Below are 16,904 nucleotides of genomic sequence, written 5' to 3'. Positions count from 1 at the left end.
AATTGGGAGTCATTTATGTTTTTGTAAAAATTGTATATTGCCAATACTATTATTGTATCGAATGAAGTACATGCTTACTGCATAGTGAATATTTGCTCGTGCTTTTGCTCTTGAAATTTCAGGAAGAAACCATATTAAGTAAATTTTTAAAAGTAGATCTTGACCATGTTAGGTGTATTAGAAGCGAAGATAGTAAAGTAACAAGGATAGATGAGAACATTAAAGAGAGATGGAAAGTCTATTTCTGCAGCCTACTAAATGAAGACACTTCTACTAATAGTGTCTTGGAAGATTGCATAACCCATCAAGACACCACATGTCGTGTGTATGTATATATATATATTAGGATGTCTAAAATAAACGAAGTTTTAAGAAAGATAAAAATAGGCAAGGCACTAGGCTCAGATGAGGTCCCAATAGAAATGTAGAAGAAGAATAGAAATATATAGTTTATCTTGGCTGACTAATTTGCTTAATAAGATTATGAGCACAAAGAAAATACCATATGAATGGAGGAAAAGCATTGTGGTTCTGATTTACAAAAATAAATGTGATATTTAGAGATGCAATAAGTATAGAGACATAACACTAATGAGTCATAATAGACCATCATGCTTCCACAGTCGTCGTCCTCGGCGGCTCTCACTCTAAGCAGCCTTCATTTTGGCGGTAGGTAGCCCTTTCCAAGCGGCTCCACTCTGCTCCAGGGTTTTTAGCCTATCAACAGATAGCCCTTTCTTGACGGCTTTCATTCTACTCCAGGTAGCCTCTCCTAGGTAGCCCTTTGCGTGACGTAGTGTCTGGCTCTAATATCAAATGTTAGGTACTTGACCGATACGCCAAAAACTCCAAAGTTGATGGAATATGTTAAATCAAACCCTTTAACCTATATCTCATACTAGACTGGCCCAATCTAGCGTTCATACACTAGAGTGGGCCCCATTAGGCACATAACATAGTATTGCCAGAAATAGAGGATACCATGTAACAAGGGTTTCATAGAATCCTTTTTTTATCTTCTTCTTCTTCTTCTTCATGGCTCTAATATCATGTGCCAAAATCAAATACAATAAATCACAATCTATAAAGAAGATGGAGAAGAAGAGCATGATGGAGATGGCAAAGAGGAGAGAAGGTGAACACAATTGCAATGGAATGGAATACCTCTATCTTGGACATACTCTCCCTTATGTTTATCAAGCAACCAACTTAGTAGGAAACCTACTAAGAGTCTAGTTACAACGAAAGACTAACTAAAGTATATAACTATGACTCAACTTAGACTTCTCCTACTCTCGACTTAGCATTAACTCTCCCACTCACTGTATAATATTCAACAAGCATTTTATTTTGTTTAATCTACTTGAATTCATTATCTTGACGTCTAATATTAAGAAAAGTTTGAGTATTGAGGGCAAATCTGGGTGCAACGGTTAAGTTGCTCCATTGCGACCTAGTGTACATTATGACCCTCCTCAGCCCCAACAGTGGTGGGAGCATTGTGTAGGCAACCCCCCCCCCCCCCCCCTTCCTTTTGAGCAGAAGGGTGATAATCTTGAGTTCTTTGCCAATAAATCTAGATCAGTTGGATGTGGCCATGTTTTGAGTTAGAAAACTAGTCTTAGGCTTAGAGTAAAGTTTTTTTTTTAATGGATTTCATTTATAATTTGGTCCCCAAAATTTGGACAATAAAAAATTAAAATAGTCTTTTCAAGTAATTCAAAAAAGAAAATTCAGCACATACAATTAATAATATTTTTACAGTATCTAAATTAAAAAAATAGTTTTTGCTCCAAAGTTTAGAAAAGTAAAAGTTTAATATCAAAATTAACCCATTTTCATCCTTTCTTTTAGTCCATCTTCAGTGAAATAATATTGATTTCTTTCGGATTGAAAAATTGAATTAAATCTAGATTGTTTAGAGTTCTCTGTATTTGCTTTACCAACTATGAATATGATATTCAACTACTTTCCCTAAAGGTCCAAATAATTTATTGTGTGGTTGTAGAAAAAACAGGTTTTATTAGCTTCTCAAAGGCAATTCTAGACTCGTTTCAAGGGAGAGTCTGCTTCTCCTCCAACCAACCAAAAAAGAAAAAAAATGGCTGAGGGCACAATCATATCTTTTGCCAAGAAACTAGCTGTGATAACAGTAGAAGAGTACAACTTTTTGCAAGGGGTAGAAGGACAGGTTGTGTCTCTTCGTGATGAACTCGAATGGATCAGTTCTTTTCTAAGGGATGCTGCAGTGCAACGTAGTAAGTACGAGCGAGTGGACGTATGGGTAAGCCAAGTCAGAGACCTTGCTTATGATGCTGAAGATGTTCTTGACATATTCATCCATAAGGTAAAGCGGCTAAAGGAAAGAAGCTGGTTAAGATTCTTATCAAAATGGCCTCTCATTTTTCCTGGTCCACCTATTACTCTTCACAAATTGGGGAACCAGATTAGTAATATCAACACAAGAATCGAAAAGATTTCAGCTTACAAATCAAGGTATGCCATTGATAAGTTAAAGGATAAAGATTCATTGGGCAAAGATGTGGCATTGAATAAGAGAAAAGCTCTGGCTTTGGATGAAGAAATCATCATTGGCTTCGATAGTCAATCAAAAGAAGTGGAAAAAATATTGACACAGCAGAGAGATGATTCTTCACAATTGCATATTGTTTCTATAGTTGGGATGGCTGGTACAGGTAAATCAACCCTTGCTTACAAGGTCTACAAAGTTGTTACAAATCAATTTGATTCATGTGCTTGGATAAATGTTTCCCAAGAATTTGAACCACAACGTCTCTTGCAAAGCATGACAGAGCAAAATCCTGAGAAGACAAATTTTGGGAGATTATTAGTGGTGTTTGATGATGTATGGAGAGAAAAAGATTGGGATTCAATATACCAAGATATCCTTGAAAAAATTAACATCGACAGGAAAGAAAGCAGAGTATTAATTACTTCTCGCTTTGATTATGTAGCCAAACATGCCAAGTCAAGAATAAATCAGATAGGAAAATTAGATGACAAGGACTGTTTAGAGCTTCTTAAAAGGAAGGTTTTCCATGATGAGAAAGATTTCCCAAAAGAACTGGAGAAATTAGCAGAGCAAATTGTCAAAAAGTGCAACAGTTTACCACTTGCAATTGTTGTATTGGGTGGTCTCTTATCAACAAAACAGCGAACAATTGATGTGTGGACCAAAGTAGTTAGAAGTGCAAGATGGCAACTACTACAAGGCTCTACAGAATGCTTTGAGGTATTAGATTTGAGTTATGATAATCTACCCAATCAGTTAAAGCCTTGTTTTCTCTACTTCGGCCTTTTTCCAGAAGATTGTCCAATCAATTGTGAAACCATAATTCAATTATGGATTGCTGAGGGTTTCATCCAAGAGAGAGGAGAAGAATCAATGGAAGATGTTGCAGAGGATTGCCTCGAAGATTTAATTCAAAGGAACATGATTCAAGTAGATTGCAGAAGATCAAATGGAACTCTTGAAACATGTCGAATCCATGATCTGTTAAGAGAATTTGCAATCTCAAAAGGACGACATGACAAATTTCTTGACATTTTGGGGGATAAACGTTTGGCAAATCGTTGTATCATGTCACGTCGACTTGCCATTTATTCAAACAATGAAGAAGCTGAAGGGACTGAAATTCCAGATAGCACATCCTTAAATAATCCTCGTTCGATTTTGTGCTTCACTAATTTGAGCAAAAAAAAATTGGAGAACACTTCTTTCTACAAAAACTTCACTCTTCTCAGAGTTTTGGATCTACAAGGGGCAACAGAACTACAGAGCTTACCTGATGCAATAGGGAAACTTGTTCTCCTTAAGTACTTGAATCTTCGAGGAGCTCGGGTGAAAAGGCTTCCATCTTCAATTCGCAAACTCCAAAATCTTCAAACTCTTGATATATCTGAAACTCAAATCTTTGGCATACCTTGTTCAGTATGGAAATTGGAAGAACTGAGACATTTTTATGCTAATCTTGAACTTATTTCTACTAAAGCAGGATCTTGTTGTGATCTTCATTGTGGTGGTTCTCCCCAAATTGGGCGATTAAGGAATCTTCTGACACTATCTACAAGAGAATACAATTGGATATCCAAAGACTTCAATGGATTGATCGATCTCAGAAAGCTAAAGATCACTGGAGTGGACATGGACCGTTATGGAGAAATATTATCTAAATCTATTCTGAAATTTGTTTACCTGAGGGAGTTGGAGATTGAATGGGCCAGAGGAAAGCTGCAATTTCAAGATTCACTTTCACAACATGTTCATCTCTACAAAATGAGATTATCAGGAGCTATGGAAAAATTACCAGATGATTGTAATGTTTTTCCACCAAATCTTATTGAATTAGAGTTATCCAACACGAAATTAGAGCAGAATGGTGACTCAATGAAAACCCTAGCAAAATTAGAGAACTTACAGTTCCTGCAACTCCGAAAGAGTTCTTTCCTGGGAAACCATATGGTTTTTCCTAAAGATGGGTTTCCTAAGCTTTTAAGCCTGGATATTGGATTGTTATCTGATTTAGAAGAATGGACGGTGGAGAATGGATCATTGGCCAATCTCAAGGTTCTAAATCTTAAAAGTTTAGACAACCTAAAGAAGTTGCCGGATGGATTTGACATCGCCAAACTCCAGAAGCTCAAATTACTCTTGATGCCACAACAACTCTCAGAAAGTGTTGGAAGAGATAAGAAGGTTAAGTTCAAAGACGTAAACATTGAGATCATTTCTTAGCTCATCTTCCACAGGCGCTGTACAATTTAATATGGTGAGTTTTTCTTTGCCTTTCCATGGCTTTTCCTTGAAATTTTTCATTTGGGAGAATGTTTTCTGTGTTAGGGGCGCAGGCTGCACCCAGACACATAAAGATGGGCACAATGATCACCCTGCCACCCTGAGTGACAGGTTCATGTGTTTAGGCACAGCCTAAACTGCGTCATAGAGAATATGAGCCTTTAATTACTTTTCATTAGTTTAGGGGAAAAAAAATTTCTGAAACATTTTTTTTTATTTTCTGAACTTTAATTTGTGTAAAAACTTTGGTGTAAACAGGTAGACAATTTGGAGAGGCCTCAAGCATCTACTGAGGAGCCCGAGGTAATTTGCTTTTGGATCCACATCCTCTACTTGCAATGCTTGTACTTTTATCCTACTTCTATGAGCTCCCAATGTGCCACCTGGCTTGACATACATCTAACGATTGAGATTAAAAAAATTCAAAATTTTTTGAAACCCTCATGGGCCATCCTGTTTGAACAACTTTAGACCTCAAAACAAACCCACCCATCGGTTCAAACTCACCCAACCCTAACCCATCAACACATCTGAGAACCCAACGTCCCAACCTCTCCAACGAACAGACCTTCCCTTCTTCTTCTCTACTTCCACCAGAACTGCCGACGACGATACACCGGCTCAGATGTTGAGTGTATACCCAGAAGCTTAAACTTAGAGTTTTGAGGTTGAATTGAGGGGACCCAGCTCATTAAAAGTTGGAAGAAAAAGAAGAAGACCCCTTAGATTGAAAATAAAACTCCTGGGTTTCTATCGTGGGAACGAAATAGTTAAAGGGTTTGAAGAAATTAAGCTTTTATGGGTTTTGAAGTGAAGTTTGTGGGTTTGTGGTTGAAGGTTCTTAGTTGCAGAAACCATTAGAGAGGGAGAGGAAAATGGGGGGTTGTGGAAGAAATGGAGCGGTGAGACATTATATAAGATCTAAGGTGCCTCCAAGAAGATTAACGATCCCCTTTTCATCTTTTCTTTTTATTTCTTTCCTCCTCTGCTTTCATATACAGAGAACCAGTTTTGGTGCCGAAAATTTCCATTGAGAAAGTGGATTTTGTAGATTAAAGTTTTAACAGGAATGGAAAACGGCAGAGCTGTTTTCTGTGGCTGATCTGTTTTCTGTGTAAATCTCTTTTCTTTTCTATTGGCATCAGGGAGGAAAGTGCAAGAACAACTTATTAATGGATCTCCTCATTAATGTCCCTCATTTATGCAATTCTGCATATAAGCATGGGGTTCAACATTTGGTGAGTTATACGCTATTGTTGACAATTAAAAACTAATTTTGGTTTTTTAGGAGCAATTGATCATAGAATTTGAGACGTAACAGCTCAGATTGAATCACAAAACAGATTCAGGTATTACTCCCCATTTACTCTCTCTCTCTCTCTTACATCGAACCCCTCTGAACATCTCACTTACAGGGAACCCTTCTGACCATCGAACCTCTCTGCCCTCTGAGCCGGTGTATCGTCGACAGTTCTGTTGGAAGTAGAGATTGGAAAATAGAGAAGAAGGGAGCGATGGTTTTGGATTTGGGAATTTTCTAAACGATCTGAAACCCTTAGGTAGATGAGAGGTTTGGGTTTAGTTTGAGTGAAATGGGTTTGGGTTGATGAGTCGAACCGATGGATGGGTTTGTTTTGGGATCTAAAATGGTTCAAAGAGGATGTCACGAGGTTTTCAAAAAATTTTAAATTTTTTTAATCTCAACCATTAGCTGCATGTCAGGCCAGGTGGTACCGTGGCACTGCGGCACAAACAACGTTCTTCCGGTCTTTTATACAACATTTATTGGTGTAACACGTAGATTTCTTCCCACGTGTCCTGTGGGAAACCCTCTCTCTCAATCTATATATCTACTCCATCTTATTCTCGAAATTTCCAAGGTCTGTAACATAGCTTTTGTGATTTACCAAACATAAAAAAAACAAGTAATGTAGCTTTTGTGCTAATTATGCAGGAAATTTATGAAATGCTAGCGTCAAATATGGCTTCGTTATTTGAAGAATGTTTTGGGGGTACTATTGGAAGTTTATTTTTCTTTGACTGCCCCCTCCACATGTCATTCAGACATCTACAGTCTTTTATTTGTAATAATCTCTCCCTCTCTCTCTCTCTCTCTCTCTCTCTCTTCCAAAAAGATTTTCTTTTGATTACTGCTTTGTATGCAAGAGCAATAAAGTATCTAGTATTTTTCTTCTTGTTGATTTCTTTTGTTTTATTTGAACTTGATTTGTTTAAGTCCCCCACCGCTTTTTTTTTGGTAGAAATAATTTATACGATCCATGGAGCGGAATAAGGTCAAATGAATTTTTCAGAATCCCAGGTAATTGTTATCTTGGGTTCAGCAAAACCTCAGGGATTTGGCACCAAAATTCATAGGGAGAGTGTCTTCTTTTACTGATCTATTGTGCTCTAAATTTTTTAAGATTCTTGTCCCTCAGTGACGGCCTACATCACTCTTGGAAGTCTATTGGTGCTCGCCCAGGCCTGGATGGTTTAAAGTTAATATTGATAGTAGCTCGCGGGTGCTAGTGGAGTTATTAGAGATTCTAATGCTCAAGTCATGATTTCTTCTTTTAGATCCTGCCTGGTGTTACTTTCAATTTTGAAGCTGAGTTTCGTACACAACTATTGGGGTTGGATCAGGCTAGAGAGCTTTGACTTACAAAGGTTAGGTTCAAATGTGATTTAGCTGCAATGCTGACCATGACTTCGAAGTTGGTGTTTCCATGGCTTGTTCACCAGAATCTGATTCCTCTACTTCCGCCTGCCTGGTACTGTCGTGTGCCCCCATACTCAAGTGCGGTGGAAAGTACTGCCTTACCCTCGCTCAGGCAGTAGGGTAAGGCAAAACATTCCGGTTTGCTTGTGTGTGGGGCGCACACAGCAGTAGGGGCAAGCGGAAATAGAGGCGTCGAATTGTGTTCACCAACAGCGGTTTGTTTCCAAAAGTGTTGGTTCTTCACCAACACTTTTCACAACTAAACAGCATCGCTGCATAGTAATAGAACAGCAATTTGTATTGGTTTGTATTCAAAGTTAACCAAGGTATATATGCATGAAGAAAGATTGAAACCAAATTAACAAACTAAGAGTTACAATTGGAATGGGAAAACTAGAAAACATAGATCAATTAAGAAACCACAACCACATATTATAGAGTCCAACTAGGAATCATGAGTTCAATACATAGATTCCATTTTTCTGTCTGGAATAAAGTAAGGGGCTATAAAGTATGCAATAAGGCAAAACATATTATTGTAGAGAACAGAGAGTAATGGACAAAAGAGAAACTAAAATATCCAGAAACACATGAAACAAACCCATATTAACAAGCTCTTATTCATCCCCCCTTATTTATTGAAGTTCTTATCTCCTTTAAAGTTCTCTTTCAAATTATTGGTCATAGATCAACCCCCAACCAGTCCAAATTGTGCTCTTCACGCAAAACAATTATTTTTAGACTAGGTGATAGAGGTTCCCAAAGACTAACTTTGTCTTCATCACAGAGCACTTCCTTTAAATGAACAAGCTTCATGGCTGAAGATGGCAATGTCTTCAAGTCTATGCAACCTCTCATGTCAAGCTTTTCCAAACAATGTAACTCACCCAACCCGTCAGGCAGCATTTTTAAGTCTTGACAATCAGATATATCAAAGGACCTCAGCTTCCTGAGTCCTTTTATCGAGTCTGGTAACTCAGGCAATCCATGACATGCATGCAGCCTTAAAAACTCTAAATCTGGTATGAATCCAATTCTCTCAGGTAGTGCAGATAACTTGGGACAGTAAGTAATGCTGAGTTTCTGTAAATTGATAATATCACAGATCCACGGAGGCAATTCCACAAGATCATTGCTGTAACTGATGTCGATCTCAACAAGATTAGGTAACAAGTAGGCGACATCGATGGTGCATTTCATCAAAGATTGGCCAAAAGAACACATATTTAAGGATATCTTCTGCAAATTCATCAATGGCATTGTGAGTTCATGAAGGGGAGGAATCGAGACTTTGGCCAACCTGATCCTCTTTAGATTAGCCAAATCAGTAAGAGTTTTCAAATTGCCTAGCTCGGCATGGGTCAGTCCAGAGTTTACAATGACAAGAACCTTTAGCTTCCTCATCTTTTGCACAAATGGGGGTATGGCATAGTTACTTCCAGAGAAATTCAGAATCAGCACCTCAGCTCCGGGAAGTTGCAAGTCATACCAGCTTTCTGGACACATTTCACCTGCAAGATTCAGCCTATTACTTATGATGCAGAGAAAAAGTAAAAAATAAAAACACAAGAAGAAACACAACAGCTTAATTAGCATTCTAGGATGAATGAGAGGAAACCTGTGCAGAGAGAAACAAGACGGGCATTGAGATAGTGGTTCTCTTGTTCTCTCCAGTTCTCGGGAATGCCTTCTTGTCTTGTGTCCATGACAATTCTTTTTCTCTCCTGCCGGCTCTGGTAGATAGCCAGGTCTCTTAATAGATCATGTTGGGTAATAAATAGCTCATCAATCTCCTTTGCAGAATTCCTGATGAAAATGAATTTACTGCTTATAGATATATGTTATCCACAAGTAGACAGGTCTTATAAGCTCTATCCAATCCATTGTTTGAAGAATATTAACAGTGAGACATTTAGGAAACCACTAATGCAATACAACTGTCCATTTATGAGGTTCAGATCATTTACTGGGATTGAGATTTGTTAGAACAAACATGAAACAAAACACGAACAAAAACAAAAAACAGAGCAAAATGACACAGAGACTTAACATGGTTCACAAACCAGTATGGTGTGCTACGTCCACGGACGAAGACGAAGCTGTTTCACTATGTAAATCGGAGAAAGTTACAATGGACATCTCTCAAGAACACCCAAAACGACACTGCTGCTCTCTCCCAGAAACCCTAAATCAAAAACCCCAAATCTCACTCACTTTACAACAAAGCAGGTAAAGAATGTAAATACTCCTCCATTGGATCGGATCGGATCGGGTCGAACCAAAAATTTCGGAGCGGGTCATTCTTCGAAACAGGTATAAGAATTCGAGACATACATGACAAGATTTAATTATTTGTAGAATCTCAACACAGATACATGAGTCAGTGGTGCTTTTGAAGTGGGATATAGGCAATCCATGGATCATGCTAAGATAGTTGTTTTCCTTTTTATTAAGTTTTTCAATTTCTTAGTCTACCCATACTTAATAAAACATGCTATGGAGAACAAGATTAGAATATCAACTGTAAATTGTAAACAGCAACTACTTTCGGTTAGCAACAAATACATGCAATGGGATTTAATTACTGATTCGAAAGATCAAAGAAACATATATACCTGCTTCCAACCAAACTAATAAGATTTCGAGAGGCAAGTTCGAGAAGATTGACAAAGGCAGCATTTTCATCTTCTAGGTCATAGAGCTCAGACCAAATGTCGAACAGAGCAGAGAAAGGGATCCTACTGTCTTCAGGAAAGGAACCCAAGTCCATAAAACACTCTCGAACTGTATCATCCAAGGAATCCAAGCTGCTTGCAAGACAATTCCGCAATTTCTCATCAAAATCAAGAATGGAGGAACCTTCCAACAGTTTCCTAGCCATGTTTTCCCATTTCTCTGCGGGCTGCTGGTTCAGCGATGTGGCAATCACCATAATAGCGAATGGGAAACCATCGCAGCATTTTACTATCTGCAGTTTAACACAATCAAGTAGAATTAGTCATAGTTTGGGAGGGACTGGAAGAATGATAGCATTAAGAATTCAGCTAGAAAAAAACTTACTTTAAAGAGGTGTCTACATACATGTATACAAAGAAGTGCAAAGACATGACCATGTCAAGGGGTGTACCTCTACATAAGGATTTATAATAGAATCCGTCTCTTTACCATTATTTATGCAGAGGTATTCAGACAGATTTGCCTAAACGTGTACTTCCCCTCCATAAATAGAGGATGAAATTCCGCCTTCTCTACAATCTTGTTTTGTTCTCTTACTCTCTTAAAGCCTATCTTTTGCTAGTTTTGCAGACTTTGAGTTGTCTCTCTCTATTGTGAGTATTTTTTGTGTGGTAAGCACAACCATTGGGTCCCAATGTAGCCTAGTTGTTTGAGTGTACGTCAACTAGAGGGTTTTCCAAGGGCTGTTTCATCTTGGAGGACATGTTGCAAGGACCTTTTGCAACATAGAAGGAAACAACATTCTTAAGGAGAGTTGCGTTGACACGACTCAATCCTTACTTGTTCAGGACGTTGTTACTATGTTTCTTACTACGTAGGTGGTGTGACATTGGAGATCGACCTTCATATACTTGCTCTCTTTGAAGCCTTTATTTTACTACAATTCTTAAGAATGTTGCTAATGGGGACGGAGACTCGGGCCATCAAGTGTGACAAGTTTACCACCATTGGAGAATCTGAGAGTAGTCTCAGACTTCGATAAGATTGAGACATTTAATGGTTCTAATTATAAATGGTGCAAATAAATGATTGCATTTGTTTTGGAGCAATTGGCTGGCAGTGTCATGAAGAATGATACAAATATTTCAGCCCAAATTGACAAGTTTCAAGTCTTAGTTTCCACATTGGCAAAAGAAGGCATGGTGTTGTCTGAGGATTTCATGATAGGTTCCTCATAGGAAAAATTGCCTACAACTTGGAATGACTTCAAAATCAATATGAATCATAAGAGAAAAGAGTGATCTTTTGATCAACTTATAGTCTGTGTGAAGATTGGGGGAAAAAATCGGGTTAAAGACAAGGCTGAAAAGGCTACAGAATTCAAATCTAAAGCCAACTTTGTTGAGTCCGGTAAGAAAGAAGAGCCTTCGTGTATAATGATGGTAATTTCAAGAAGGAAGTGGAACTATTTTATGTGTGGCAAACCAGGCCATTTCAAGAGGGATTGCCGTCAACTCCTCAACAAAGGCAACAAAGCCGAGGCCAATCTAAAAAAACCTCTTTGTCTCTCATCTCCTCTCATGCACACTAGCCTTACAACTTTTCATTCTTGTGTGTTTGAGTAGTTTAACTTTTTAGTTGTCATTAATATTCCGCTGTATTGAATTCACCCCCTCTTGGCTTGCCTACGGTCCTACAATAGGGTTGTGAGGTCGCCTACCAATAAGACTTTTCATGGCGAATTATCTAGACATCTATTACACTAAGATGGGGACAAGGTTAAATAAAAACGCCCACAGATTCAAATGGAACATATCAAGGGTCGAATGGTAGGATATGGTTGATGAGTTAATCAGCTACACCAATTAGGAGAGGTTCAAGAAGTCTGACTTCAACCGTACTCTGTATAGTAGCTCATTAGACCTACTGTTGATTTAAGTTCAAAAGACATCTACAACAACATGGCCTACTACTTCTAATGTACTCATCACTCCATTTTCGGTTTTATTGGTATTTCGAATCTTATGAGGGAATTGTTGCATTTTAAGGTTTGAAAAAAAATTCAAATTACCTCTTACATTTATAGGTGGTTTAGAAACATGCCTCTATGCTGGTAGACACATCTCTTTGTAGAAATGTATCCCTACATAAGGATTTGTGCTAAGTGTCTCTTCCTTGTAAATGTAAAGTGATGTACCCTCTACATATGAACATATTCTAGAAACACCACTTTGTGTGGACATCCACTAGAGACACATCTCTACATATAAAGAAGTGTTTGTGTCTACATACATATAAATAAAGAGGTAAAAAGACATAACCATATCAAGGGGTGTACCTCTACGTAAGTACCTGACTTAAAAATAGGATGTGTATCTTTACCATTATATATGGGGAGATGTACCTCCCCTGTATAAATAGAGGATGAAATTCACTATTCTCTACAATCTTGTTTTATTCTCTTACTCTCTCAAAGCCTCTCTTTTGCTAGCTTTGCATACTTTGAGTTTTCCCTCTCCATTGTGAGTATTATTTGTATCTGGTGAGCACAACCTTTAAGTCCCAATGTAGCCTAGTTGTTTGAGTGTACATCAACTAGAGGATCTTCCAAGGGCTCTTTCATCTTAGAGGACATGTTGCAAGGACCTTTTGCACCATAAAGGGCAACAACATTCTCAAGGAGAGTGGCATTGACACTAGTCTGCCCTTACTTGTTCATGACTGTTGTTCCTAGATGGATACTGAGAGGGAGGTGAATCAGGGTCTAAAATCATTTCCAATTTTTACTCCCAATTTTGATGCACTGGATGAACAATTAACCTTTAGCTCTCAAGACACAACTGTATGGCACTGAGCTTGCTTGCACAGACAATTACAAACTATTTGCATGCACACCCGCACTGCAATCACCATGTGGCCAAGCACCAGGTTGTGCACACCCATCCTGCCACACACAACACTTCTAAACAAATACAGGAACAATACAAAAGATATATGTGGTCCGGCAAGTTTCCTACGTCCATGGAGTAATACCCTTATACCCAAGGTTTTGTATTTACCCAATACAGACTGCGTATTCAACTGCAACTATAGTCCATGGGATGCAACATATGCTTCCACCTAAGCACCCACACAGGATAGGGCACCTACCCCTCTTCTAGAAGCTTAAACTGACTGCCATTGGACTATCAGTTATGCCATTACCAGACAGCCCCTGAACCCTATAAATGGACCAAAATACCTCTGAACAAGTACTTCCCGAATCACCTCAGAACTGGTCTGCACTTGTTGCCAACAATGACAACATACTACAAGCAATGCCAATGTACACCAACAATGACGTTGCTATGTTTCTTACTACATACATGTTGTGACATACACTTAAAGTTTTTGGGTTTTATTCATGTTGTAAAAGTTTCTTATTCTCGAATTTTCACATAGTAAATAAAGGCTTACAAAGTGTCATAACACCATAGAAGTCCAATTTCAAAATATACATTGGCTTTCTAAAATGTCTAGGGTGTGTTTGATTGTGTAAATCCATAGATTGAAATTTTGTGGAATCGTGATTCTCAATTATTAAAACTCTTTGATTGTGTAATTCCACAGAATTAAGAGAACCACCTGATTCCACTTTTTGTACTAAAGTTGCTTCATTCTTGAGTTCACCTTAAGAGGTGAACTTATATATGGACCACCTGATTCCGTAGTTTATTTAAATATCATGATTCAACGTGGAAGCAACATTTTTAATAATTAATATTTTATTAAAAAATAAAACACTAATAGTTTAAAAAATCTTATATTTTATTAAATAAAATACCATTTTTTAGTTAAATATTATGCTTATATTTTAAATAAAACACTAATAATCAATTAAATAAAAACTAATATTTAATAAAAAAAACTAATATTTAATAGAAATTTTTAAAAAACTAATATTTTATCAACTGACAGACTCAGGGTAACCAAATAGTTTCTCATGAAGATTCATGTCACAAAATCATGATAACCAAATAGTTTATTTTCCAAAATAACGAATCCATAGATAGTAATTCAGTGGATAACATCTAAAATCAATAGAGGCTCCAACAGATTTACGCAACCAAACACACCCTTAATTTAGCCCCTATAGTAAGATTTGAAAGGGAGAAACCCTTAGACGCCTGCATTAGAAAAACGGGTGTCATCGATGGGAACCGTCTACCTAATTATTATATTTATTATGTGTATATGAAGATATTAATCTAAACAAGGATGCACATTATGCAAGCAAGTGGTTGAAAGATAGACAAAGAACCTCGTTTAGAAGATCCTCATCTGGCTCAAAGTCCTCATTCCCATCTTGAGGCAGTGCTATTTGACGAAACAGAGTCATGGAGTCTTGGTGACTGAGTGTTTTCAAAATATGCTTAGAATGATGTTTGGAATCATATGTTTTGAAAACTTTTCTTGATGTAACCAGTATCTTATATCCTTTCGTTTCAGAGAAAAACTTCTTAATAATTGTTTCGTCCCAAACACCATCCAAGACCAGCATTACTGGCTCTGAACTCTGCTCCAGAAGCTGTCGAAATTGCTTAGTTGCATCTTCTTCACTCAAATTGGAGTGAGGCACCTCACCACCAATCTCTTCAATAAGTCGCTTTAGGATCTCCAAGGTGGTAGCAGTCTTTTTAACGGTGACAAAGAATATTTTGTCCCTGAATATGCCTATACAAAACAGAGTATAAAAAAAGTTTTTTTTTTTTGTTTTTTTGACAGTTAAATTTAAAAGAACCGGACAAAAAGGTAAATTTAATGAGAAGGAAATGCTGTTCTTCCTCGGGCAGATGTAAGGTTTCAAAAATAGGGAATTGGATCGGTGAATCGGCTGACACCAATCCCTGTTTCCTTTGTATTTTTCAGTTGAATCGAACCGATTCGATTCCATAATTGGTTCCCAATTCCAAGGAGGATCCCAGTTTCACCCCCATATTTGATAAGAATCAGTTGAATCAGACCAATTCAAGACGATTTCGATCCGATTCCACCCATTTTCATTTTTTAATAAACAGATAAAAAGCTGTAGAATCCTAATTGAAAGTTCGCAGCTGAAAGAAAGCGACAGAGAAATTAATGAGAATTAATGAAAAGATGGTTTTTTTTTTTTTACCTCTGATTTGTTCGTCTCCACAAAGCATGGCAGCTAACGTGGACTTCCCACATCCCACAGGAGCACACAGTCCAAGCACAGTCACATTTTCTTTTAACAATTCAAACTTAAATTCTCTGAGACTTAAATCGAATCCAACAACACGATCTGGGAGCTCAGGAACTGCAATGTTAATGCGGCCCACAGTCCGTTCCTGCTGCAGAGTCATTTCTTTCAACTTACGAAGCAATTGTTGGATTTGGATATCGAGCACTTGCTTCTCTCTTTCGTACCAGGGATCGACGTGCAACTCTTGCCAGTAGAAATTAAGAATAGTTTCATTCAAATTGTGGATCTTACTGGAGTAACGGATCTTCGGGAAGATGTTAAAAGACGAGACTTTGCAACATTTCTGGACCATCTCTTCTCCCTTCCTCAATTTCCCAATGAATCTCTCGAGCCCCTTTGTCTTACGATCGTTTGACTCTAAATCCAATAACCTCCCTTCTTCAAACAGAGGAACCACCCGTTGGAGAGTATTTTGGAGGCGTTCAAGGTCTTCCCTGAAATTGAAGGCTTTATCCTTCATTTCTAATATCACATCCAAAAGCTTTTTCGCAGGAAACAAACCCACACCCACGTTACCGACGGAGCTCGAACCTTCACCCATACTCCCTCCCTGATGCCGAATCAGTCCTTCCACCTTACTTAACGATTGTTGGAAATCGCACATCATCTGTTGGGAGTGACGCATCATCTGCGAAAGTGCTTCCACTTGACTTTCCAATTGTTTGTTGTTGAGCAGAAGCTGTTTGTTCTCGACCCGAAGCTGTTTTTGGTCACGAAACATTTCGGCCTGCAACTCTAGCTGGCAGAACCTAAAAATGGCTTTATCCAAATCGGTGATCTTACCGGAGTAAAGGATCTTCTTGTATAAGTTCCACCACCGGACATTGCAGCACTTCTTGACGAGCTCTTGTCCTTTCCGCAACTTCTCAATCAATTTATCAAGCTCATTCCGGTTACGATCGTCTAACTCTAAATCCAATCTCCTCCCTTCTTCAAACTGAGGAACCACACTTGCGAGAGTAGTTTGGAGCCGTTCAAAGTCTTTCTTGAAATTGATTGCCTTATCCTTCCATTCTGCTATAAAAGGCAAAAGCTTTTTAGCTATGTCAACAAAACTGCTGATTCCGTCCGCCATCTTCTGTTTCTCTCTTTCCCAAACTCAGGAATTTCAAGTCTCAGTCGATGAAGGCAGACTCTCTTCCGATTGAAATTGGAATCGGAAGAAATACTTGCAGAGATAGAATCTGGCTTCACCATCTCAATAATTTCTAAAAGGAAAAGAAACCGCGTATCACATTTCACTTTCTTGACTTTGTTACCATTCTTATTCCCTCTGCTAGCTAGTCCTGGTCGGCCGATGTAATTTACACATTGACTGACTTTCGTTCTGTGCAATTTAACGTGAATTTCCCATTTAAATATTTCGTCCGCTAGATAAAGGTCGTCCCGAGTCCCGACGAGGTTGAGAGATAATCATCAGTCCTATTTTT

General features: G+C 38.1%; 2 protein-coding genes across 2 annotated transcripts; one reads left to right on the top strand and one right to left on the bottom strand.

Moving 5' to 3' along the window:
- The first annotated feature begins 2,093 nt into the window (after positions 1-2,093).
- On the top strand, positions 2,094-7,474 carry LOC122639213 (disease resistance protein PIK6-NP-like). Its single transcript, XM_043832034.1, has 4 exons — positions 2,094-4,717; positions 5,075-5,119; positions 5,962-6,054; positions 7,394-7,474. The coding sequence occupies exons 1-4, from the start codon at positions 2,102-2,104 to the stop codon at positions 7,472-7,474; spliced, it is 2,835 nt and encodes a 944-aa protein (XP_043687969.1). The 5' UTR covers positions 2,094-2,101.
- Positions 7,475-8,211: 737 nt separating this feature from the next.
- LOC122639212 (putative disease resistance protein At5g47280) lies at positions 8,212-16,549 on the bottom strand. The gene is made up of 5 exons (XM_043832033.1): positions 15,367-16,549; positions 14,512-14,924; positions 10,151-10,503; positions 9,154-9,341; positions 8,212-9,046 (listed from the first exon to the last, which is right to left on the bottom strand). The coding sequence occupies exons 1-5, from the start codon at positions 16,547-16,549 to the stop codon at positions 8,217-8,219; spliced, it is 2,967 nt and encodes a 988-aa protein (XP_043687968.1). The 3' UTR covers positions 8,212-8,216.
- Between the last annotated feature and the right edge of the window lie 355 nt (positions 16,550-16,904).

This window comes from Telopea speciosissima, chromosome 9, assembly GCF_018873765.1.
Source record: "Telopea speciosissima isolate NSW1024214 ecotype Mountain lineage chromosome 9, Tspe_v1, whole genome shotgun sequence".
NCBI classification, from domain to species: Eukaryota; Viridiplantae; Streptophyta; class Magnoliopsida; order Proteales; family Proteaceae; genus Telopea; species Telopea speciosissima.
This window is presented reverse-complemented; position numbering and strand designations above follow the sequence as displayed.